This window comes from Trichogramma pretiosum, unplaced genomic scaffold (assembly GCF_000599845.2).
Source record: "Trichogramma pretiosum strain Unisexual culture from Peru unplaced genomic scaffold, Tpre_2.0 scaffold45, whole genome shotgun sequence".
In the NCBI taxonomy this organism is placed as follows: domain Eukaryota; kingdom Metazoa; phylum Arthropoda; class Insecta; order Hymenoptera; family Trichogrammatidae; genus Trichogramma; species Trichogramma pretiosum.
The window spans coordinates 733,244-760,454 of NW_019641665.1; the positions used below are offsets into that span (position 1 = coordinate 733,244).

At 41.5% G+C, this 27,211-nt stretch overlaps 1 protein-coding gene across 1 annotated transcript in view; it reads right to left on the reverse strand.

Moving 5' to 3' along the window:
• Nucleotides 1-1,280: 1,280 nt before the first annotated feature.
• Nucleotides 1,281-27,211, reverse strand: part of LOC106654593 (RNA-binding protein MEX3D) — a 41,970-nt gene continuing 16,039 nt past the window's right edge. The window contains exon 2 of the mRNA XM_014374561.2: nt 1,281-3,795. Within this exon, the coding sequence (XP_014230047.1) occupies nt 2,744-3,795 (1,052 nt within the window). The 3' untranslated portion in view covers nt 1,281-2,743. The remainder of the gene's footprint in view (nt 3,796-27,211) is intronic.

A 27,211-nucleotide genomic window follows, 5' to 3' on the forward strand; every position in this document is an offset into this window, starting at 1 on the left:
TACAGATCCATCGTGCTACCGTTTATAGAAATAATTCAATTTGATAATCTATGATTTAAAAAAATAAATAAATTTTGGTAATCTTTAATCACAATCAATCCTAATTTTTTTTCGTTTTTTTTTTGTTTTTTCTTGGAATGACAACCAACAATTTTCGTAAATAAATAAATGCAAATATTTTAAAAACTTATTGACATTAGTAATATTATTTTTAAAATGAATGCAAATAGCTTTTTCTATCAATTATGTAACATTTAGATTATATTACTCTTCGATTGTTTCTGTAGATCGGTAGCACGATCGAAGGCATAATTTTTTCTTTCCATACCATAATTGTTCTTTTTTAGTTTTACACTGGTCATCTAATCTTTTTGCGTCATAATTGTTAAACAAAGAACGCGTTTACTAGCCTATACTGCAATATCAGCGCCATTTCGGAACACACTTAAACCAACGACCTTTGGATAGGGCAGGGCTTGGTTCAATTTTTCTAATTCTTCGACGACCACCTTGATTTACGATTTTTTTGCTTTTTCAATTACACAATTTTATTGCAATTATACGGCAATAATATATTTAATTCTAGGTATAAAATTTTTTTGCTTTTTATACATATTCAATTTTTGTTTTATAAGTATTCAAAGTTGCCGTGGAAGTGGAGGGGCTTTATATAGCCTAGACCGTCGACGGTCGTGCAAATGTATTTTTTTTGTTTCTCTTTTTCAAGCGCGTCTCACTGTTATTATTTATTTATTTATTTTTTTTAATTTTTTTATTCGTTACTTTTTTCTCCTCAAAATCGAATTTTGAATATCGGATAATATCACAATTATCGCGAGACGCGTGAAATTTTGACAAACACCACATATTTATAGAAAATAAATTTATCTCCCTTCGCCTTCTGCCAACAACTTTTCGTACTTGTTCTAGTCGAATTTTTTTACAAAATTATATAGATTTAACATGCAACTCAATTTTTTATCTACCTCAAATGATCATAATATAAATATAAAGTATAGTTCTCCGTAAGTCTATTGAAGTCATTATGTATATGTACATATACATACATTTAATATATATAAGATACATATATATAATCTCACGTCGACTTACTTCGGTGGTCGTCGACAGTCTATAGAATATCTGCATTATTAAATTTTATTTTTTCATCACCATACACGCACGATAGATTTAATAAAACATGCAAAAATCTAAATTTGCTCTTTTTTATAATATATACTCATGCTCAACACACATATATTGTTATATATTTTTATATTATATCGCTCGCGCATTTGTATACACAAAACAAGGAAAAATAATTCATCAAACAAAAAAATATAAATATAACAAAATACCAAGTTTTCATAAATCGCGTTTTGTATTGATCAATCGCTACTGACTTGTATTTATCTTCAACTACTGAATACCGTAAAAGATAAAATGTTCAGTTTTTACCATATTTTTCATATTACTTTAAAAATTGATTCGTTGTATTCGTATATAATATTTTAAATATATATTAAGTTTTTTAACGTTCGGTGAGGGCACGCGAATTGTATCATATTCACATCTATTATACATATATATCGTTATATTATATGCATAATTTCATTTACACATATCAATGTTCACTCATGTCTACTCTCCTTCCCTACAATGAAACAATGAAAAGAAAGTTGCGAGCTCTATGATAATATTAGTAATACACACGGGGTAAAAATTGTGAAGGACTAAAGATAAAACACAACTATATCTTATAAGATGTGTATATATACATGTACTATAATAAAACGTGCAAATTTCTCGCGTCGTTCGCGCACTCTCGACCGAATAAATAAGCTAATCTGCAATTATTCACCATTGTATATGATTTTGTTAAATACATTCTGACTGATTCGCATGATATTTACTATAAGAGACACACGCTTTTATACGGTTTTTCGTTAACGACATTTTTTTGTCTTTACATACTACGAGTTACATTATATTGGCAGCAGTAGCAGTGGAATATTTTTTTAGTTTCAAAACGTTGTGCGCTCTCGTACTTCACTGTTATCAATTCACGATCAATCGCTGGTAGTCCGTGTCAAATGTCAAATCATCAGGGTCTTGAATTATAATTCGTCGATGAAATGATACCGTGTCCCAGGATTGAATTTCTTTTCGATGAGCGAAGAAATGTTCATTTAGTCGTAGTAATGTGAAATCAAAATTCGAACTTAACGATGTAAATTTCGTATTTTCACACACGAGTCTTAGTCTCGGAGGGTTGGGGCATAGGGAGGGCTCTTCATTTTTGTTATATACCCATGTGTTCTCATATATGTACGTAGAGATCCATTGAATTAGCGTCCGTTGTTCATTAATAATAATCACATCGATACATCACCTCTTACTTTCAAGAGAGATTGCATATATATAGTAAATATATAGTAGTTGTACACAAAAAAGTAAGTTCTTCCCAGAAGATCCTCTCCCAATTGTAGCGTCGTTTATCAAAGTATAAAAAATCGCGTGTGTGAATCTTCATTTTTCTCATTCATGTCTTTCATCTATAGTATATGTTTGTTTTCGTTTAAACTAGTTTAAATCGAGAGTACACGTATGTATCTGTCTAAGTGAATGAGGAAGCGTGTGTGTTCATACCTTTGAGGTACGAATGAGCGTGTTGTGTGTTAAATGTAAATGTGTTATTGTGTCATAATCATCAGTCGGTAATGTATCTTACGCTGCCATCGTCTTAGATGATGATGCGCAACGCCTGAAGTACAGGCTTCGAGCAGACTGGACACTGGGGCTCGGAGCTCACGCAGATGCGATGTCCGCACTCGATGCAGAATGACTTGTGGCCGCAGGGCACGAGGGCCGTGGAGACGTCTTTGTCGCCGCAAACGACGCATTCCCGAGCGCCACCTTGGCTTCCGGGGCTGCCGGGACTGCCGGCGCTGACGCTGCATCCTGACGTGTTGGCAGTGCCTAGAAGCGAGTCCGTGGGCGAGACGGGAGACGTTGAGGCTGGAGGCGATGGTCTTGACGGCAGAGCTACTCCAGGAAAGGACCAGATCGACGACGCGTTGGCGGGCTGGGATTCGAAGCTGGGCGACTCGCCGATACCTTCGTCCCGCTCGAGGCCGTTACCCCAGATGGCGACGAGGTCGTTGAGGCCTGGAGCGCCGGAGCTGGACGACGAGCTGCTGCAGCTTCCCGAGGAAGAGAAGGCGCCAGAGGATCCATTGCTACCCTTGCTGCCGTTGTTGGGCTGACCGTCGAGACAGCCGAGTATGGACGTGAGACCGCCGCGGCACAGGGCCTCGAGCAGATCTTTCTCTTCGTTCATGCAGATCGGCAGCACGCCGGTGCGCTGGGTGATGTGGGCTTGGATCTCGGTTCTGGCCGCGGCTACGCTTTCGGGCAGGCCCGTGACCTCGAAGACCGGCTCCTTGTCGCGACTCGGCGTCACGATGTACGTGTGCGTCTGGTGCTGGATGCGCTTGATGGTGGCTCCCTTGGGACCGACCACCAGGCCGACTACGCGGTACGGCACGCGTACTTGAATGGTGATGTGACCGGGCACGGAGGCCGGTGGGCCTGGAGGTGTACCCAAAAGGGCACCCAAGGATGACTTGCGCGAAGCTCGGATTTGCGAAAAGTGCTCGGCGGCTGAGAGGATTTCGCGCTTGGCGCGAGATACATCTTCCTTGCGTCCGGTTACGACGAATACTGGCTCTTCACCGCGGACTGGAGTTTTGATGTAAGTGTTCGTCTTGGCACGCAGAGCCTTGATTTTGCATCCTGTGAACAGAAAGAAAACAACAAAAGTATTAGTTATGCTACAATCGTTGAGCAATGTTCGAGTGGCTCGTATCAAGAACCTGACGTTTAGTGATTTCGATTTTTCATCTATATGCTATATTAATGCGCGCGGTGCAAAGCTCTTTTGTTGCGTCGCACAATCGAAGCTCTTATTATCAGTCGAACGAACTCGCATAAAGCTGCGAAAACATAATACTTTCGAGCGTTCGGAATCTCGCAGCTGCCTATTGTAAGTCTGTAGCCTTACTGTTTAGCCTATAACATAACACATTAATGCCCCTCTCTTTTCAATTATATTCTCGAATCTTATGTACACACTCGGATGGGCTTTTTGAAGAAACCATACGTTAGGCTCATTCACCTTTTTCTATGGATTTCAACAAAAATTTTAAAGCTCAGCCACGTGCATGTCCCCTCACTCGCTGGTTCTTTTTGTCTTAGAGATCAGAGTGCTCGCGACGACAGAAAGAGAGAGAACAGTATCATCATAAGGTGCGTGTAAGTGAAGCGATAAAGGAGCGAGAGAGAGAGAGAGAGAGAGAGATAGAGAAAGAGAGTTGCAGCAGCAATTCAGTTGGCCTTGAAACCAGCTTGTGTATGTGAATGTGTGTATGTGTGTATCTGTTGCGCGCGTGTGTGTGGCGTGCATGCCAGTAATGCAGGTGAACCAAGAGCGAGAGAGCTTCTTTCTTTCTTTCTTCCTTTCGTTCGCTCGTTCACTCTCTCTCTCCGGTGCTGCTGCTGCTTCTGCTCTGACTTATAATATACTCATAGCAGAACTCGTTTCTCAGCAACAGCACACACCAACTTGGAGCTAGCTCTGGGAATTCATGTACGTATATATGTTGACTCTCGATCCTACATGTGACTATGCTTGGGCCTGCTCTGCCTCTGCTACCTTTAAGCTATTTGCAGGAAAGTAGGTAATCCTAGTTGTACGAGCATATCGTGTTTAGAATTAGGGTGAGAGAGCGCCTAGGATCAAGAGACAAGCAGTGACTCTTTTGACCGATGAAAATTGAAGCGATTATTATACGTTGATCTTGACTGTGAAAAACTCGACCGTCCAGGATTTTTTGTCATCCTCGAAAATTTGATGTCGGGACCAAAACTTGACAAACTGGGCATGACAGGAAAGTAGAAGACGAGTTTGAAATAATAATTGGAAAAAATGTTTTCTCAGTTCAACAAAATGGCATTCTTTTCAATTTAAACTATGCTTGCATTTCGATAATATCGATAAATATAATCCAAAAGCATTGCCTTGACGTATATACATAAATATACTATCATATACCATTATAAGACAAAGGACTTGAAACTCAGAGAGCGAGAGAAATCCTTGCGCGCATACCGCGACGCAATGTCAGGGTCGTTCAGTGTACAGCAGCAGTACAAACACATGCACGTCCACTAACACACACACATACACACTTATATACTTACACACTCACGCAAACACATTCTCTATCATGTGCAGTAGTGCACAGCGCGAAAAGCGAAGAAGTCTCGGAGCCGATGCTATGAGCCGTATGTTTATATTTTTAGTGTTTCAGGAAAAGAGAGTGCAACGATCGCGCGAAAGACTCGTAACGTGCGTTAAGGATGTATGTTGTGTGTGAACTGCATTGCCGATGTGTACATAGATATATGTATATTTCTATACGCGTGTACGTGCCCTGTGTGATGGTTACTCCATGTTGTAAGCTTCGGAGATGCGATTGGAAAAATAAAAATCATTATGATTACCGGTGAATCATCTATATAGAGAAGATCATTGGACGCCTAATGAAATAATCGCGAGGCAAGAGTTTATTCCGATATTAAAGAAATAGAAACATGTTCTTTTTCGATCAATGTTATTATTGTCGAGCCGCCAACCGGGGCCTCTGGATATTTTTCTCTTTCTTTCTTTCTCTCTTTCTCCTTCCTTCCCGCCGTCTTCTGCGATTCGCAAATTCGTCCTATTTTATTTTTGCTATCAAAGCGAGAGGCCCACGCTACGCATACAATATTTTTTTTTAATTTTATTTCACGACGTCGTTTCTGTCTCCCGTTCTCACGCGCTCGTCGCTCTTTATTTTGTCGGCTGCTGCTGCTGTTCTCGCTCGCCTGTTCTCAAAGCGCATCTATGGATTCTTTGTGACGCTTCAAAAGAGAACCAGGCGTATATATATACACGCTTGCACACATACATGTAAGAAAGAGAGGAAGGGATAAACTCCTTTTTTCGACTGTGAAACAAGAGTATTTTTCGCTCGTACACGCGGCCGCCCATAGCTCCTTCGGTAATATGTGCTTTAAACTTGAGAATCGATATTTCAAATCTATTTAAATTGGTCACGCTACGCGAGAGATATTCTCGCGCGTACGAAATAATAACAATCGGTCGTTTGAGGACAGCCGAACAGGTGATTGTTTCTCCTCTCTTGGTCGCTGCACCAGCCACAAGAGAGAAAAGGAGAGAGGAAGAGAGGCGGCAAGAGACATAAGACACACGTTGAAGCGAAGCAAAGAAAGAAGTGGAGGAAAGAGTCGATAAAACGTGGCACGCGCAAACTCGGCTATGTATATATATCTATAGGTGCAAGCGAAGAAAGGACGAGAGACGAGGATGTTGGTACAGTCCGAGCCGAAAACTCGAAATAATGCGATATCGCAGTCGTCGCCTTGGAGGTGAAAAAAATTTCACGAAAATTTCGAAATTTATCACGTACGCCGCCCCGAGATTAACATTGAAATTTAATGCTAGGCAGCGAATCATTGGTATTCGACAAACTTTAATAACGCCCGTACAGCACAATCCTGGCGTTTGTTGCACGATGTGTATATACGTTTCGTTCTCTCTTTTTCTCTCTCTCTCTCTCTCTCCGATCGTCCGCGTGCACCATGCTGCAGCATGCGCACTATATAGGTATATACAATACGTGCACCGCACGCAGCTTCGTATTCCGAAGGAGAAAGGAAAAGCAAAGAAAGAAAGAAGAAGTAGGAGTATGGGGGCGTGGGTCGTAGACAGTTGAAGGGCCGCGGCCAAGGTGAGTTGCGCGACTCGAAACTGCATGTCTGAGTTTGTGGCTCTGCCTGTGCATGTATATAAGTCTGAGCGCATTTGTGTGCGTTTATGTCTGCACGTTTGTGTGCGTGTATGGTGCGCACATGCAACGCCACGCGCGCTCGCTCGCAAGACAACTCAAACTCGTATCGAGATAACTTTTTTATTATTATTTTTGAAGATTAAGCCAGCAGGTGCAGCAGCGGAATCTCTATACGGTGTGGTCTGGCGCGAGACCATAATGTATATATACGAGGATTAGTCTGTTGGTGATGATGTTTACTATGAGATATGTGCAAACTTGATCTAGGGACCTTAAGCTACATTTATGTGCGAATATACCTCAATCGTTTGGGACCTTTTTTTCTCGGCAGCGAATCGAAAAGTGAAATATTTATATGGGCCGATCAGGGCGGTCCACACGTTGTACGCCGTCACTATAAGCGCGTCTATAGTTTCGTAATTGAAGATGAAGGGTTGCACAAAGAACCTACAAGAGCCCTTTTTCTCCTCTTTTTTTTTTTTTTTTTACTTTCAACGCACCAGCTGTTGTGTTCGATACACGTACTCGTTACTTTGTTGCACGCAAAAAGACTCGTCTTTTGTTACAGGCCACATATAAATTTATACATAAAATGCGAAGAAACGGAAATCGTTTCAAAAATGAAGTACATATAATCGCATATTCAATGCCGATATCGCGCAATAAAACACGCGGATGTCGCGTCTTATTGACATAAAAAAACAAAAGTAAAAAAAAGCAACAAATGAAATCCGACGTGCGCGAGTGTGTCGATGATCAATGATCGGCATACGAATGAGATGGAAAGCGCCAAACATTTCTTCCGCTACGCGATGTTTCCGAACAGGCTCTCTACGTACCCACACGATAGTCTCAAAGAGTCAATGTACTTGGTACGCGGGTGCGCGGCGCATAGGAAACCTCCACCACCGCCTGCATCGCCGCCGCAGCCGCACAGTGCACAGTGCAATTGTACACATGGCGCGCGTGACGTTACGTAATTTTTTTTCGAAGATGCAGTGGCGGCAGAGAGCAACAGCTCTCGTTGCTCAAAATTTAAACACATCCAGTGAGCAAAAAGAGAGAGAGAGAGAGAACCAGAAGCACAGCGGCTCATTCAGGCGAGTTTGAATGGCAAAAAAATGCAACGCTCGCGCCACTGGAACAAAGAATCGCGAGAGAGTTTCTTTTCAAGCTGCAGTTGCGTATATGTAAGTGCAAGGAGGGGGGCTAAATTCACGTTGTCATATTCCCACGGAACGACGCGCACAGAAGCTCCGCAGCCTTTAACTTACGAGTTCTCTGTCATCGATGAATGAGTGAGAAAATTGTCATGTTTGAAATAAGTCAAAAGAAGGTTTGAGGAACGAGTTTTTTTACTCCCTTCGTATAATGGTTCCCTGTTATTTGAGCAAGTTTGAAAATTCACTCGGTTTTTCTCATAAAGATCATTGCTAAGCGGTGTTTCACACATTTCGAAAGTTATAAATTTTATCGACGATTAGATCTCGTATCAAAAAAGAAGCAATCGAGAACAAACGAACTTCTTTAAGTGATCGATTGTAAGTGAAAGAGAAAAGAGAAAAAATATTGAGCAGCGGCTCGTCGACGCGCTTAGCAAAACGGCAGCAAAAAGGAAAAAATCGGTCTATTTGCATTCTCCTATTTCAAAGGATCTCTCCTCGGCCTCTCTCTCTCTCTCTCTGGCTCTCGACTCTGCGCACTAAATCACGCGGCGGTTGTTGTTGTTGCACAGGGCCCAGGTAACAGGAGCTTCGGTGGCCGATCGGCGGTGGTCGCATTATCATCGCCGCGCGCAGGAACATTTCGTGGAAACGAGAACGCGCCATCTGCCGCGCGCGGTCAATTACGGAGAACACAAATACTCAACAACGAAATGCGCGCGCGCGCGAATAGCCCCAACCGGCACAAAGTTTTGGCCTTGATCGCGCGCGCGAACGAGCCTCGTCCAACACCCAACTCTTTTTACCTCCTTCCTTTAGAGCGAAAGGCCATTTTTTCGTGAGAAAAATTAGTATCGGTTTTATTTATATGCTCGCGAAGAGAGCGTAATGAATTGAGATGTATATATACGTATATATCTCTCTGAGCATTATGTACAGCGATCGGCAAGGATATGCACGATCGATTCAGCCAATCTTATCCGCAATTCCGCGTATCCACTAATTAAAGGCCGAAAAAAAAAGTTGCAAAAATTCTGATCGATATCGGGGACCCATGACGCAATTCCATGGACTTGCGCGATTTAAGGATCCAATCTCGCCTCGTCGTTGACGTCGGTAAAACAGCGCAGCGCGACTCGGTGCCGGGTCAATTTCGGACGACATTGTACATTAACCTGGGAGGCCAGGAGTAAAAAAGTTAACATTTGCAAGCGTACATTATCCAAGAATTTCCGTGAGTCAGGTCAGTGAAACTGCTGTTGGCCGTCAAGTTGAAGGCCAACACCCCACACACGTACACACATTATATGCACATCGTACACAATATTGCAGGCGGTGTATATATGTATATGAGGTGGCGCACGAGCAAAAGAGAGAACCCGTGTTGTTCGTGTGCAGCATACACATACACACACACACACAAACTCACACGCATAAAGAAGAAGAGAGAAGTGTATGTGCACATGCACATTCCCCTCCACTTACATCGACAAAGTGCAGTGCATCGGAGGTTTCCCCCCTTCTCCTTCATGGTTTTGTGCCGTCGTCGTTCGTTATTTTTCGTTTTCCAACGCGCTATGTATAGTGTTTGCCAGCGAGTTTCATCCTAATCTCTCTGTTGTCGTTTTTTCAGCGACTCGCGCATGGCCAAGCCTCGAAAAGAGCTTCTGTCGCGCTTATCGATACGTCTAGTCGGGAAAGTGGGCAATTTTTCAAGCTCTTTTTCCATCGATGGAAATCCCCGTGGTAAATGAATTAAACTCGGCAAAATGAGCGAACGAGCCGTGGGTATATATAAAATTGCTCGCGCGCACACGTTCAAACGGACACACACATGAGTTGGGCTCTCTACATACGTAGTATGCATGTGCACTCTCGCCTTCCTCTCGGGCGCGTCCGCCTCTATAATAGTACGTTGACTCTTGGCTACTCTATATAGGCAAAGTAGCGCTACGAATAATTTGCGACTCTCGCCTCGTGTCGCGTCGTCGTAGTCATCGTAGTCATCTTTGTCGTCGTCGTCGTCGTCGTCGTTCGGACACGATTCAGAAATAATATGCGCGCACAGATGTTGTTTCGTCTTCGCATGAGCTTACTATAATACACCGAGAGCGATGATTATTTAGCAACGCTTTTTTATCAAGTGGTTTTTCTCCGAATGCCGCATGGGCACTATGTGCGCGCGGCGCAGCACTGCGTATATTTTTACGCTCGCGCGTACACGAGTATAGCTGCTTTTCTTCTAATCCCGAGTAAAGTAATGTTGAAAGACAATCGTGAATCATGCATAAAAATTGCGCGTACGCTTACACAGCAGCCGGGGGGATCGTCTTTATAATAATTATGTCTGCGAAATCGGAGGCGCCGATGAAAAGCTGCGCCAAGACAAAAGAAGCAGCAAGTGCGGAGAAATTTATCCGTATAGAATTTTGTTAACCTTGGACAAGTGGCAACAATAATGCTCTAGTCAAGAAGCATAAAATTTTTTTAATAGCTCGCCATTAAAGCTGCTCGAATAAGTGCGAGCTTTTTAGCCAGGCGCGCTCATAGTCGCAGCCACGGCGCGAATTTTACATCAGCAGCAGCAGTAGAAGCAGTTGAGCTTGCAGCTCTTGCGTTTAGTGCATTGCACCAGGCAGTTATATGTGTACCGTATAGTTATTTCAGAATGACTCGCGCGCAAGCACATACGCTTATAAACGCGTACGGAAAGCACATACATGCGGACAGGTCGTAGCTTCTTCTTTCTGGGCCGAGTGTCATCGATCTATTTTCGCTCTTTCTCTCTCTCGCTGGGGAATTTTGCTCGCGTATAAGCAAGTGTGTGTGCACATCGCTAAAGATGGAAAGAGCGAGAAGAGCGACGAGCTAGCCTATACACGTTTTATAGACCATATAGATACATCATTTGAGATTGATCGATTAGCTTTTGAAAACTATATGGTGATTGCGCGGCTAACAGGTAAAGTGCTGTGGTACTTATGTAAGTAACACATTTTGCACAGCGGAAAATGGCTGGTCATCGTAAAGTTCATTGATTCTAATTGAACTTTATATTATTCAAGTTTTTACACGGATGCATACTAATTGCTCCCAATTTTTAAAAGAAACTTGCGAGGAAAAAAACAATTTCGTATGCACTTGGACACTGTGTAAGTTGTATGACTTTGTGCATTTATAATAATAGCAAAAGTTCGTTTGCGGTGCACACTGCTGCTACATGTGTGTAATGTATTATTGTATATAGGCGGATATAAGCCGGTAGAGAGGGAGACCGGTCGTATGTACTATATTAAGATTGAACTCCACTGACACCGCGACGTCGTCGTCATAGTCTCTCTGCACTCGGTGTATTTGCCTTAGCGCATATATACGTATATAAGTAGCAAAACTTCTCAGTGGTGGTCGTCGTGCACGCGCAGTCGCACATATACACTCACACAAGTACACGCACTTGGACACACGTATACAACGCACACAGACACACATCAAGGCAGACATACGCGCAGCGTGCTCCCTTTTTTCACGCACGCTCAAAGTAGCGTAGCTCTTTGTCAACTCGCATGTACTTACGGTGACGGCTCGATGCATTATAACTTTTTCTCGCTTCGCGCAGTGCGTACGATTGCCCACAAGCATCTGCGTGGATATTTTACTTTCGGCAATCGCAACAGAGTGACGATTGTAACGCATTTTTACGATTATCTGGACGTCGTGATACGCTCGATACGATTGCTTCAAAAGCGTCCTTGAATCTTTGCGACGCACAATATTCGTAATAATAAAATAACATGCGGACGATGCCTCATTGCGCGCTGCTCCAATAATAATAATCATAATCGATCCCTATAGCATTTATTTCTCTCGATTCGTTATAATCTTGCCGAGTGCGAATGAGGGAGAAAATATCGCAGCGAGTAGAGTCAGATGTGTAAAATAAGGAGAAGTAAAAATATTTTTGCGCTCGGTTGCCGCCGTGAAAATAATAGAAACGTAATAAATGCTCGTTCGAGTGAGCAGTGAAAATACATAAGCGGCACGTAACGAAGACGAGACTCGGAGCTCTGAGCGTAACAATGCGAAGGACACGTGCGCGCGGCTGCGGATTGTATTTATTCAGCGTCAGGAAGATGATAAGGTTACTCGAAGCTATAGAGTAGGATTTTACTCAACGCATGTATCAACGACATTTGCGATTAAATTATTACTTTGCCGACCCAAGGCCACTGTCGTTGGAAAAAGTTGAGAGAGAGAGAGAGAGAGAGAGAAAAAAAGTTTCTCATTGTCGCGAGTAGATTATAATCCCCAGTGAAAATCGCAACATGCTCATTGGAGAAGAAAAGAACATGGCATGGGATGAGTCGCGTAACCTTATTCAAAGAGTCTCGCCGAGTTGAGGTCGGCAGTGCGGCCGTTCGCACCAATTAGTAGTTATTAGAAGCTTCGCGGACGCTAACCAGTAGTCCCTCGCCAAAGAATGAAGTATAACGTCGCAGATCGTCGCCCACACACACGCCTGCATACGGCATGCATATGTGCGTGCTTTTTTGACGAGAGAAAGAGTGATAAAAAGAAAAAAACGAGCGAATGATTCATTCCGTTGACTCGATTTAATTGAACGCAACGAGCATCTCATGTCTTGATCGGTGCAAAAGCACCGAGCGGGAAAATTTCGCGCTCTCGCCGATTTTGAGCCAGGTGTTTGAGAAAAACATTCTCATAGAGCTTGAAAATGCGAGACGACGCCGGCTCTCTCTCTCGTGGGACTAATACACGCAGTCGACACCGAACGTCTAAGTGTACACGCACACATACACAGTTATGACGTGTACGCTTGGCAAGAGCTTAGTTTTTCTCCCCTTTGCCGATGCCTGGGTGCATATTATATATATGTGTGTGCTATACGAGGGGGTAGCACTGTGTATAGTCATCAGCTGTGCCAACAGCTGTGGGGATTCACCGTTTTTCTGTAACGTGTGTAATACTATGGGGAAAAAGACTCCAAGAAAAAGAGAACCCCTCCGGTGAGTTATATACGTAGAGCCGGTTACATATATTACAATCGATTCTTCGAGCCATAGCAGCAACAACAACAACAAAAAATGAAAGAACTTATGAGCAATTCTTCGCGAGTTGCCCCTTTTGCCTCAGTGTTCTTGCGCATTTCAGACGGCAGCGTTCGGCTTCGGATACGCTTGCTCAATTTTTGGTACTCGATTACTCGATTCCATATATTTCATTATGGAGACGCGCGCGGATACGCGTCTCTGATATTGTATACATAAAATGAACGCGACGAGAATATTTAATCAAAATCTCACCGACCGACTGTATACGAACGACATTTGATATTATGCTCAATGCTAAATTAATATATTGAAATATTCGATGCGAGCATCCAGGCCCTCTTTGTGACAAAATAATACCCGAAAACAGGTGTTCGTAGCCTTCAAAACTCATTCTCTCGAAAAATGCCAGGACACAAGAGAGAGAGGTAAAAAAGGAATACAAATCTTAGAATTCATAAAGATACGCGCGTGATGCTTATCAAGACTTAGATGAGGTAGACAAGAGCTGAAAAAAGGAAAAACGCAACGTCCGATGCCATTGGATTAGGCATGGAAAAAAAGTTTTTTTTATATACTCTTCGATGCAAAATCTTCTTCCGACGACCAATACTCTCTCGCATACACATTCACGGCACACATACACAATACTCCCCTATTTTTTTCAAGCGAAAAGACGAGCAACTGTTCGCTTATAAAGATGAAATTCGAAGCCGAAAAGAAAAAGAATGAGAAAGGTGGTCCCCGGAGGCTTGGATTCGAAGCACTGTGGCCTTTGTTCATTCCGCGACTCAAGAATTTTTCTCTCTGCCCTCCGCAGACTATATCATTTACTACCTTTTTTTGTATGCAATATAGTCCTTTTTTTAGATAGAAAGAAGAAAAGAAGAAGAATTGTTAAGTGGCAATTTTCAAAGTAATGAGTTTGTTCGAGAAATACTCACGCCATGTCCGATTTGAGCAATCAAACCGGACATATACTTAAGAGATAAGCAAAAATCGTCCTCTCAAACGCCAGGTAGTATTGTCAGGTAATTTAATCGATGTCTCACCTGTAACAGAAAAATAAAGTAGGTATAAGTACAAAGAGTGAATGATAAGGTACATTGTTGTTAATAGTTATGAGCCCGAGTACTTTCGAGTACTTGTAATGCAACGACGATAACAATTAATCCACCGGTCTTTATGCACGGGTCCCTAACCTTACTCTCGTTACTGAAAAAAAACACAACATCTGCCACTAGCAAATATTCTTCCTGCGCCAGCTTTTAGCAAAGCAAAAGAGAGAGAAAGAGAGAGAGAAAGCATTGAGAGAAAAAGAAGAGATGAAAAAGAAGACTGGACTAGCTAGAATCCCTAACACAGTTGAGTTACACACAAAAACACATATTATACACACGCAGTGCATATTAATCGTGTGAAAAATAAGCGCGAACTAAACTACAAAAGAATCGCTTGCGACGATACGAGCCATACGTCTTCGTATACATAATGTGTAAACGTTTCATCGATTGTCAATTGCTCACTTTTTCCCTTATATAACAATAATGCAGTGCGTTGCGCTCGGCTTTGCACCAAATTTATATGTTTTCACCCTCAGCTGGGCATGCGAATCGTCGCATTAACACGCAGGAGTAGTAGACGAACGGAAGTCAGAAAAGTCACTGGACGTGTAAGATAAATTTGAAATTATTAGCAAGTTTGTCTTCATTCAGTCTCATTGGATTAATTTTCCTTGCGAAAATAGAAATATCATTTTCGGGGAAACAGATTAAACAAGCATCCGCGCTTAATTAAAACAGATAGGGATTTTTTTTCTCATGCACGTTTTTACGATGCGTATCTAGACAAGGATATATACAAAGCACGTCTGATTAGGTATGTGTTCCCTCTCTCTCTCTCTCTCTTTTAGCTGCTGTGTCGTCGACGTCGTACTACAGATCCCTTAAATGTTCACCTTCTCACCTCATAAAAAACGCACGCCTGTCTGTTAGTTCTCGCACAGACGTGCGTGCGTCCGACTCGCTGTATAAATTAACTCGCTCGTCATCATCAGCGCGCGAGCGGCGTTTCATCGAATAATCGTTAAAGCGAATCGGCGCTAAAAATTCGATACACTATCGAATGCACGTCTTTTTCGGTACGATTTTTTTATCTTCCTCCTTTTTTTTTAGCAAAGACGTATATAGCACATAAAGAAATAAGCCGCTGTTGTTTTTTATATTCTCTAGCATATATATAAATGGCCGAGCGCTTTGTGTGCATGTTGGAGGATTCCGCGAATTTTCAAAAGGAGGCGCCGAGCCCCGCCGAAACTGCCACGTTTTAATAATATTACTCACACGAAGACGCGCAGACACGAATTTGTGTATACAGCATCGGGTGGAAGCAGCAGTGGCAGCGGCAACGGCAGAAGCAGCAGTATATGATTCTTTCGTGAATACGCAATAACAAGGTCGCGGCAACATAATTTCTCAGACGAGAACAGATGAGGAGCGAGCGTAATAAATTATACATGCAATGTATTAAGATCTTTTCGCAGATCCGATCACGTCTCATCGTGCGTAGTATACTGTCTTTGTCATGCTGCGCCGGAGCTTTCGACTTTGTTTATGGACTACTCGGTCATTTTTCTTTAATTTGATTTTTTTCGCTTAAAAACAATTATTTGTTAAAATACAAAATCAATTCATACACAACTTTATGGCTCTATGGTTTAATCGAAAATCATACTGAAGATACGGTGAATAAGAGGGCAGCTGTCTGCCAACAAAGATCGATATATTTATAATTTCGCGTGCCACGAGGCAACGTCACGCGAGCTAGACGTAGGATGAACGTGCACAGCCATTGCAAAAGCAATATGGTTTGCGGTAAGTTCTGCACACTTGCGTATGTGCGAGTACTAAATTTACCTTTAATACTTGCACTGCTCGCACGAGAAAATATATGACGCGCGTGAGCTTTGCAAAAATCAACCATCGATTTTATGCGTCGACATGCAGGGAAGTTGACTGCGGTACGTACGGTATACCTGCAATATTGACTACAGAATTTTTTTTAGCATCTTCATGAGATGTTATAATTTTTCACGAAAAAAAAAATTCGCGACTTGCGAGAGCATAGTTGCTTGGCCACGTGGTTCGCACCCGGTCTGCAGACACGAGCGCACGCGCATGAGGGACAGACCGGAACAGCATCTATATGTATATGGAATTAACAGCGACTCACACGCGATATAAGTACGCGCTCAATTTTGTGCCAAGCGAAACGAGACGATCCGAGTTGGAGCGAGAGAGCATATGCACGAGCTCGACACAATAACAATAAAAAAATACGGCGACGACGATGCAGAGAGAGAGAGAGAGAGAGAGAGAGAGAGAGAGAGAGAGAGAGAGAGAGNAGAGAGAGAGAGAGAGAGAGAGAGAGAGAGAGAGAGAGAGAGAGAGAGAGAGAGTAAGAGGGAAGAGACAAGGACACTGGGACACATGCAAAAGAGGGTGTACATGTTTAAGTGTCGCACGCCGCGCCCATTCATGGAAACACGTCCCACGCGCCCACACTTTTTTTATAGGGCTTCTTCGCTATACGTATGCGCGCATATATAATATAATGCCGCGTAGCTCGGGTGTAAATCTCCGGATGGATTATCGACTCCCCATTTGCCCGGAGACGAAATTTCAATTTTCAACTAATTAGAGCAAAGATTTGAAGCGTAAGTTCGTGTACGCGCATAGAACGAAAGTTTATAGCATTATATATAAAAGCACATCCAAGCACATACTTGCATCATGTATATATGCAGACGAGCCATACATGAGTCATGGCAAGAATAGCACATACGTGCAGCGAGCGAAGCACCCGGCGAAAAAAGAGAGAGAGAGAGAAAAAGAGAAAAAGAATATGACGACGAAGACGGAGCCGCAAGCCTGCGTGCGCCGCGCGTTGAACTTTCTCGACTCGCCTTCGCTTCGCGGGCTCTCTGCGGACTTGCTACGCAAATACACGCGAGTATACATATGCAGCATGCGCCGCACCGGCGCGATGTTGTGCAACGTTATACAAAGACAAACGCAGCGCTCTCGTCCCTGCCGTCTTTTCGGCAGCTGAGCCTGCGGTCCTGTACATTTTTTTTGTTTTGCGTCGAATGAAAAATAGCCTGACTACGTTGTACGTGTGAAAATGATTCATTCGTACACGCGACGATGAATAATCAGCGAGGAAAAATCAATATAGAAAATAGAAAGACCTCGTGCCAAAAGCCGGTTTATAATTCACAATAGCAGCCTACATGCACGGCAGAGCTTTGAAAATCTAGAGTCACTAATTAATCGTCTCATGTACACGTACAGTAGCTAGCGGCCCTTACGTCGTGTGCTTTTCGTATAACGCATGAACCCCTTTTAGATCAGCACGCGACCAATGTACTACGCATACACGGCCGGATCATGGATGTATGCTATGCTACATATATAAATGCTATATAGATAGAGGAGGTGATCTTTCAAAACGAACGAGCGACCGAGCTCGAGCGCGAGGTGGTGCGCGCCGGCATATATTGACTTAACAGTGAATCACGAAAGCGAGCAGAGGGCTCGAGCTCCTGCCTGTACTCCACTCCGCAACGTACATTGCCAATAAGACAACGGATATTTATTTTCAAAACAGCGCTATATCACTGCGGTCGCCCGACAGGTGAATAATTAAACGAAACGTTAATAGCTCGAGTCCTAATTTTTTTTTTACACGTGCGTGAAATACTTCTCGAAAATTATCGATTTTACATTGATTACATTATTCGCTCAAATTAAACTCGGTGTCCATGGACATCTACAAACTCGTGTCGTCGATATCATCAAAATTATGTTAAGTATCATTGTAAAACCAAATTAATTTATTGGCTCGGTGGAGAGATTTATTGCCAAATGTTACGTAAGCTCGCCGTATTGATGAAATTTCTTTCCCGTATAAGCAGAAATTCGAAAAGGTCTATTCATCAATGAAATGCCAACTATGCTAAAACTGGAAGATTTTTTTCCAAGAAGCTTTGAAAAGAGGATGAATTCAATGATTTTTCACAAATTCATAAACCATTGTATTTTTTCCGCAAAGCGAAAGAAATCCATTCAATTTTGCAGTATATTTTCTCGGTAAATGCTCATTGATTGTAATATCTTTTCGAAGTTCATTAAGTAAAGGCTATAACAAAACATTCAATGAAACATAACAATACAGTTCCAAACGTCATAGGAAATTGTGTCATCTATACGTGGGTGATATTCCAAGAAAATTCGGTAAATATTGAATGAGACTCTGGAATCAATGAGCTTTACGAAAAAAAAATCACAACGAGAGATGCGAGCGAATGCTTCGCAAGAAAATTCACATAATAATTAGTTACCGAAATAGTAATTGCTTAAATTTTTTTCATCATTGCAAAAAAGTATCTCATGAGCTTTCTCTGCCTGAAACTCCATCGCAAGTCCGAACCATGCGCGCGCGCGTTCGTAAAAGTTCAGCAAAAAAGTTCCAATTATCTGTCGATAAAACTTTACGATGTACCTGGCAGGCATGTTGTGCTAGTTACAAACAAAAGTCTCGAGCTTGCCGAAAAAAAATGTACTGCGGACAGTACAAGAAAGGATTCATGGCTATTCAAAAGAAACTCTCCTTCTCTTCCCTCTGTAACGGAAATAAAATTCAGCAATGTCAACAATTCACAGGTATTATCGCGGGGCAACAATCGTCGTTTTTTGGAGCGAGGATAAATGAGTTTTACGACTGCAAAAACTAATTGCCGGTACAGTCGCTGTATCCCAGCGCGAGCCGAAGCTTTTTCGAACTTGCGCATCAATTTCAATCGAAAAGTATGGAAATCGAGGCTCGATGAACGCGGCGATAAACCTTGAGGCGCGCTCGAGTTTTCGCGATCATATTGGTGCACTTTTTTCGCTCTCGTTCGCGGAAGATCACGGCGAACGATAAGTTGTGCGCTACGTATGCGTGTAAACAATATATAGCAGCGCGCGCGGCAAGAGAGCGAGAGTGAGCTCAGAACACAGCGCTTAATAACCGACGTCCTCCTTATAATTTAGCCCTATTACCAGCTCTGCGTGCACTTGGCCAACGGCTCGTTCTCGTATTCTACTCTCTTTTGCTCTTTCGCTCTCTCTCTCTCTCTCTCTCTATCTCTCTCTCTTTGCGTGTATATTATATATAGATGTGCAAGTGCGCAAGCGTGTGTAATTTTTATTTATGTTCTTCTCGCTTTTATTTTTCAATGTGTGCAGCGAGCAGTTTTTGTAGCCTCGACAACCGACTCCTGGTCATTCTCTTTTCGTGTGGCTGACTCTCTCTCTCACTCTGCTAAATGTGACAGGTGAATTTTCTTTTTCGTACCTTAGAGTCGACACCGAGGCATAGTTAAGTTTTTTCATCCAAATGTCCCATTCAAAATCTATTGCTCGTTACTCAAAGGGCTGTAAGTTAAAGACAGCCGAGTACTATATCTTGCCATGCGTACGCACTTATAATAGATGCAAAATTCCAAGAAGCTGGCGCGTCGTCGTCGTCGTACGTACGGAGAGTAGATTATAGCTGGCACGACGAACTCTGGGGCACGCATGTCTCCCTCGTTATCCTCCTTTTTCTGAAGACGCTCGAGACCCGCACGGGTAGAAAATAAATCGCGAATCTCTCACGCGTATTTATATATTCCGACGGCATTAGGCGCAAATAATTTTCCAACTATGCTGCAGAGAGTGCACGCGCGGCGACTTGCCTCGAAAATTTTGTGGATGTAAAATCATTCGAGAGAGAGAGAGAGTGACAATCATTGCCGTATTACAGACCAAAGCGGACAACGCCGAGAAAAATAAAACGACAGTCAAAATTCAATTTACGGGGCACATATTTTTCAGACGTGCACCAGGCTCGGCCAGCGAGAGGCAATAATTGAAAACCACACGATACGGAGGGCGAAGAGTGCATCTAAATATATACGTGTGTAGTGTCAAGATCCGACAACATTTGTGTGTGAGTATAATACGTGCTCACACAGACACATACACGCATTCACTCGCTGGCTCGCGCGAAGTAGTAAGAAAGAGAGACAGAGAAAGAAGGAGTACGTATTCTCAATCGTCCTTGCGGCTCGGCTGCACTTGCACGAGCCTGCGTAATAACTTTTTTTCGAGCCCTTTGCGCACGGACGATGTGCTGCGCGCATTATTGTTATTGTTACTGTTGCTGTGTAGCCGCAGGGCAGCCAACTGAGCGAAACGCAAACGCGGGCGAGCACGCGCACGCGCATCACAACCGAAAGACCGCAAGAAATATCATTGCTCGACACAGCGCGTAGAACAATTTTGAATCGATTTTTTTCACTTCTAGTGTGTAAGAAAAACAACATTTTTGTGATACGGTCAACCAGAATGTATACACAAAAAGTTGAAGACGAATCTTATCGACCAATAGCTGGCTATAAATTACAACGCTTTTTTATGTACGAGCAAGAACCTATAATATAAAAATCCACCTGAACTTTTTGAACTACCCTTTTGCTTGTGTTCTGGTTCTCTTTCTCTCTCTCTCTCTCTTTTTTTCTCTACTTCACGGTGGAAACAAAAAATTAAAGCGCCGCCTCTTTCATTCCAATACATCTTGTTTTCTCACGATCAGCATTTCTGTTCTGGCTGCTATAGTTTTATTCGCTCTTTCTATAACGTGCAAAAAGTATCGTCGGTGGTGGCAACACAACTACTATATATCGATGTAATGATCATGATGATGATCGTCGGGTGTGTGTATTTATACCCACACAGAGGGAGATGAAAAGAAGGAAGGAAGGAACGAGACGTTTCGAGCTGTGTTTGTATATATATCGTGCATCCTCTATGCCGATTGCACATGCCGAGTTGAGGCCCCAGCGCTGAGCTATAAAAAAATGCATGAAAAAAAAGAGGAAGGATTGAGAAAGAAAAACAGCCTGCAAACTCGGCCTTGAAGCCACTGAACCACTGTGAGGTTCAACGATTGAACGACTAGAGTATCTCCTTCAGATGAGTACATACCATTAACATTAATGGAGCTACAGTAACAGAATCGGCCTCTTCTTTTTTAAACTAATGAAAAAAACTCTAGATAGTATTCAACATTGACAGTTTTGTATCAATAATACTAATAAATAAGTTATTAATCGACTCGCACACGATTGATATTTTTAGGTCTTGTTAGACGTAGCAATCCTTCTTTACGTATACAAGCGATTCTGGTATCCAATAACCACATCCTGCGTATCGTGATTTCTCAAGGCTTTGTACGCTCACACATATGCAATTTATACGTACAAACCTTTTCTTTCTTCAATAGCAGCTCAATGTGTACTTTTCTTCGGTTTAATATTAATTTTTCGAGAAAAAGCAGGGAAAATGGATATCGAAGTTAAGAGTACAAATTTGTGCCGAGGGCTGAGATATCAAGTAATTCAATTATCGAGCTCCGGGCATCGAAAATGTACCGATTTTCTTCTCAACAGCCGGAGAAGGAGACGGAAAAAACTGCGACAAGCTTAATCTTCGGTTAGCGTTACATACTCGCTCATATATTCACACAGGCGTACACAAACAAAATCGGCCTGCATGCGGTTGTAGTTAGCCTTGAAAAAACATTCGTATATATATAGAAACCCGCCACCCAACTTTGCATTGCTCCACGTGCTTTTTCCCGCGTTCAATGCACTGCCTCATGCACACTCTCACACACGAACATGTATATCGCATATGTACACTCGCAAGACGGAGCATCAAGAGATTCAGACGACACCTTTTGTACGCAGCGCATTGAATGGCTTTGAAGCAGCACACCATGCGGACGAGCAAAGCGATTTCTATTTTTTGTGCTTATTTTCCCTTTGCGGAATTTCCTTTCTCATATTTATTCGCATCCGTCAAAGTCCAAAGATCGGGCAGAGAAAAAAAAAGAGACGAGCGCCGTCAACCGCGAAAATTTTTGATCCTCTACCGGCTCAAGCGTAGAGAATAAAAATGAAGGATTATTCTAGAAGCAAGATACACATTGTTTAAAATATATACTTCGTGTACTTAGGGTGAGAAAGCGAGCATGAATGAAACATTCGAGCTTAGTATGAATAGACATGATTGTAGCAGAAGCTTTGTCAATATTTGCCCAGAATTATTCGAGTTTTATATGAAACGACGTGCATAGAGGATTCAGTTATTCTTTCCGTAGGTTTACAGTTTACTGGCAGCTATTTTCTGTAGTTTTCCATGATTTCAATTTTAATAAAGAAACATTTGTTTTTTCACCTATCGCTCACCCACGCACGCGACGAATTCATTTGGACTCGACCAACGATCGCTTACACACGTTTACTCACGTGAAGCAAAGAGAAATTATAGAGACTATTTCCAGATAAAAAATTCGTAATCGAATAATCATTTATACGAGGTGTTATATGAGCGTGTCATGTCCCGAGCACTTACGTAAGTTTGAATTTAAGGATTATCAGACAAAAGAATTTATGATAATGGTTTAAAAGAGAACAAAAGATATGTGAGTATATAAGCTCATCTGTATTCTGAATGATAGAGATGAAGTAACGTACACATCATAGATAAACCACACAAGGTGATCTTACGTATTCTAACGAATACCACAGAGAATCAAATGTCATTCCAAAACTAGTATATGCAGAATTCATGCACTTTTTGACGAACTATTTAGCTAATATTCACAGGATTTTGAAGTAGCTAAAGATGTTAAAGACGATTGTACGTGCAATTAAAATGGCATCGGTATTGTGTTCTTTTTAGTGCGTAAATGCCAAGCATCACCGGAAATCTATCTTAGAGTCGAATCGACCAATCATTACTTATTTTCTCCACGATACTCTTCGTAGAAATATCTACGCCAACATATATATAATATAGACGACCTCGTGGCTACCTGCTTATTTTCCATTCAAGCCATGTGCGCCAAGCTTTTGTGGATGATACGCGTCTTCCGTTCGCGTGATCAAACTTTTATTGCAAATATTTTTTTTTTATTTCTATTATTGCTTTAAATTGATAGATATTCCATGCGAATTTTTTCACAGATTTGACGTATTTTTCCTTAAAATACATACAATATTCAATAATATAAAAATCTCATCCAAATATACTTATATTTTCACTACCTATACAGAAAAGGTTTATGTGTGTTCAAGACTGCGGCAAAGATATGTCAATGCATACGCATATAGATGCGCGCGAAAAATTACCCAAACTAATTTGTAATGATAGACCGCCTGCAGAAATTTCGAAATCGTATGCATCACGTCTTTTTTTTCTTATGAATAAAAGTAGAAACAAAGTTTGATGGTGTATGTGTATATAATGCATATATACGTGCGTGTACACGCGAATTAAAGGTAATTTGCCGACTCAGACTCTCTGCGTTGTGTATGTGGTATATTTGAGTGCCAGACAACCTTATTCTTTTAAAGCAGAGAGTAAAATTGCAAACGGTAGAAGAAAAAGATGAAGAGATGAAGAGAGAAAGAAATGATGAGGCAAAAAAAAGGCGTGGGGGCCAAGGGCATAGAAAATATCATTATTGCAGCACAACAAACGAAGCAAAAAGTAAATAAATTTGTATAATGCAAATTCATGTGCAGCCAGCAGCCGTTTTAATGCGGATTTATGAAGAGATCCTTCAATTTGCGTGAAATAGTATAATTGACTTTTTAAATATTTTATTGAGATAAGTGACAAGTTCATCAAAACAACGATGCTAAATTTATGAAAATAGATGATAAGGATTTATCATGAATGAAAATCCATAAAACTTACGTAAAAGTAATTGCACAACGTTGAGAAAAAAGTTTTGTCGTTAAGACGGGTCAATAAATTCTCAATACGTTGGTCACAATGGTTAATACATAGCACAAAAATCACTTCTCAATTTGATTGTTACTCAGATTTAAAATTATTGCAAGAAAATTAGAAGAATAAGCTGCGGTTATGGGATGATAATTGGATTACAGGGTTTATTTATTAGTCGAGAAGGAGCAGATTTCACGGTTAAGTTTAAAAAAGTTGATATCACATAAATATCGATTAACATAAAAATTTCTTTAAGAGCTCAATGAACAATAAAAGTAAAAATGAAAATTTGTTTGTATGAGAAACTTTAGGTAGTATTATTATACGATTACATCCTGTAGTTCTAATTCTCATTTCCACCTAACCAATAGTTCGAAAGCAAACATAAAAATTTCGAGCTAACAAAAAAATTAATTTTGATAAAGCTGTAAAAGTCCTTCTCGAGAGAACAAACAACCCGCGTGTTTGGCCCATTATCGCGAAAGACCACAAATAGCTGCTTTCTCGGCAATCGTAAAAAGTGCCGAAAGTCACGATTAGTAAAAAACCAAAAGAGCGCTCGGAGGAAGCTCCACGGATGAAGAAGATATATTTTTTTAATTTTACCTTCGAGCATCGGAGTCGGAAAAGAGAGCAGCACTTAAAAAATGAAATGGTTTCGCTCGACGCATGCATTCTGTCTAATGAGTACAAGCAAATGTTATAAAGGATATATTGTTAAGCAACAACACGCTAGTTTCTCAGATACATATTCGGTACGTGCAATTTTTATAATATTCCGCACCTGTATGTATGTTTTCAGCTGCACACATAACGACGGTCGATAATTTTTTTTCTCCGAATTCGTAGTTAGCTGATTTTTTTAAATTTTTTAAATGCATCATTTTGAGTTATTGTTAACAAAGCGACGAGGTTTGGCTGTGTAAGTCGAGTGTACAACAATTATATCGGTAACTTACGATTTTTATAAGAAACACGTTGATTATTAAGATCTCCCAATGCTTACCTGCAACAAAAAAACAAAAGACATTTAAGATTAAAGAAGAAGCAAAGCACCACTTTGAAAAAAGGGAACGCTTAAATCACTATTATCGCTTAATTAAAGCCGCACCGTGAGTTTGAAAGTCTCTCCTGGTCGAGAGCTGATCATTCGTAACGATAGCCGAGGAAGTGACTTTTCTTTGTCTGTAGATATGTCTCTGTTGTATGCAACCGCGTGCGTTTGTGTGCGTGCGCGCGGGTATTTGTATAAAAAGTGATTAGTAGTTTGCCGCCTAATGAATTGCCTTATTTCTTTTTAGTGTAAACAAAAAAGACAGACGCAGAAAATAAATCGAGCGACAAGCCTAATAACGAATAAGAGAAGATGCGACGACGACGTAGTTCATATGCTCAAAGAGACTGTCTGCGAGAAGGGGAGAAAAAATATTTGAATAAAAGCAGTTCGTGCGTGTTTATTTTGTGATAATATTTGCGCGAGGATATTGTTTGATCGCTCGTTATCGATAATGCAAAAGCGAGAGGAAGGCCAATACGTCTCTCGGAGCCCGGATTGTTTCTTTAAAGGATTTTGGGACCTTGCACGGACGCTCGACGAGAGTACAAACGATTGGCAAATATTTTCAGTGAGTTGTTACTTCGTGGGAAGGCTGAGCGTGCGCTTCTGGCTCCATTAACTTGAGAACTTGGTGAATTAACATGATCAAAGTCGGTGCACGGACGATCGCCTCGCGCTCGATTTATCGATCACCCGCGTTTTGTGTATGAAACTAGCCAAAGATAAATCATATGTTTACGATGATGTGTACCAGTGCCGATCTAAAAATAATAGGACCAACTTGTAACAAAGAGCCGATACGTTATCGGCATGGTCGATCTTCGAGTCTCAAGGTAAGCTATCCGGTCCATTGCTGGCCATTATACACATAGATTTCACCTGCATATTGCCCGACGATAAATAGATGTGGAGTAGATCTTTTTTCTATTCTCCAGACGTAAAACTGCGACTCGCTAACAGCATCGATACGGATTTAGCCGCACGATGAAAGAATAAAAGATAAGTTGAGAACCATCGCGCCAATTCCCTTTGTCTGGAGGAGGAAAAAGAGAATGAAGGAGCTCAGGGGCATACGCGAGCTATTAAGCGCCAGCGGCACATTTTTTTCTTTTCTGATTTACTTTTTTTGTTGCTGTTGTTGAAAACCACGAAAGCAACGGAGAACGTTAGAACCCGCTGGCACAAAATATTGTATTTTCGAATCGTCCCCGTGTTTTTAATGTTTTCTACCGTTTTTAGAATAGCGTCTGTGATAATGAAAATTGCAAAACGTTTCGTACGAGTGATTGATTTAATCGACGGACGTGTTTTTAAATCGTCCTGTATAACAAGCACCAAAACATATGTTTTTTCAACTCGAATTATGTATATTTCGCTAACTACTTATAAAAACAACATTCTTGGATTTTATTGACAATGATTCACCGGCTCGACACGGTCTCAACATGCGCGCATACGAAATTTCCCATGTAAAGCTTAAAATTCTCATTAAATATAATCGAATTTCATAGGCAAAAACTCATCGCGCAGAAGAGAAGAAAGAAAAAACGATAAGATTTGCCGAAACACGATGAAGCCCGCACATCGAGAAAAAGACGATGACGATAGGCTGCGAAGAGGAGGCACGAACCGGAACGAAGTCGAGTGTGCGAACGAATTCCTTTTCGTGTCTGCACGCCCGACACGCCGCTATACGTGTGCTCCTTTATGATATTTCAAAATCGCCGGCACCACGCGCGCTCCAAACCAGAAAAGTCTAATACCGTCATCTCGATTAAAAGTGCTAGACCGAGTGTTCAAGTGTAAGGGCAGAATAGACCTTAAAGTCCTTTTCATCTTTTTCTGTTTCTATCTGGTTGATTCTCTTGCTATCTTCCCAACGAGGATTGATTCAAGGGCCTTTCGAGTGCCCAACTAATCAAATTCACACTTCAGTCATTTGTGAACGTGATTCTCTAGATCTACTTATCAATTACAATGCAAGAAAACATCCGCAATTGCTGCATTTGTCGATATATGCAGACGTGTAGAGCCGTATTTTTTTTACGTTGGTCGAACCTTTTTTTCCAAGTATCTTAGATGCCATATGAAGAAAACGAAAGTGCCACGCTCTATTTGACTAGCA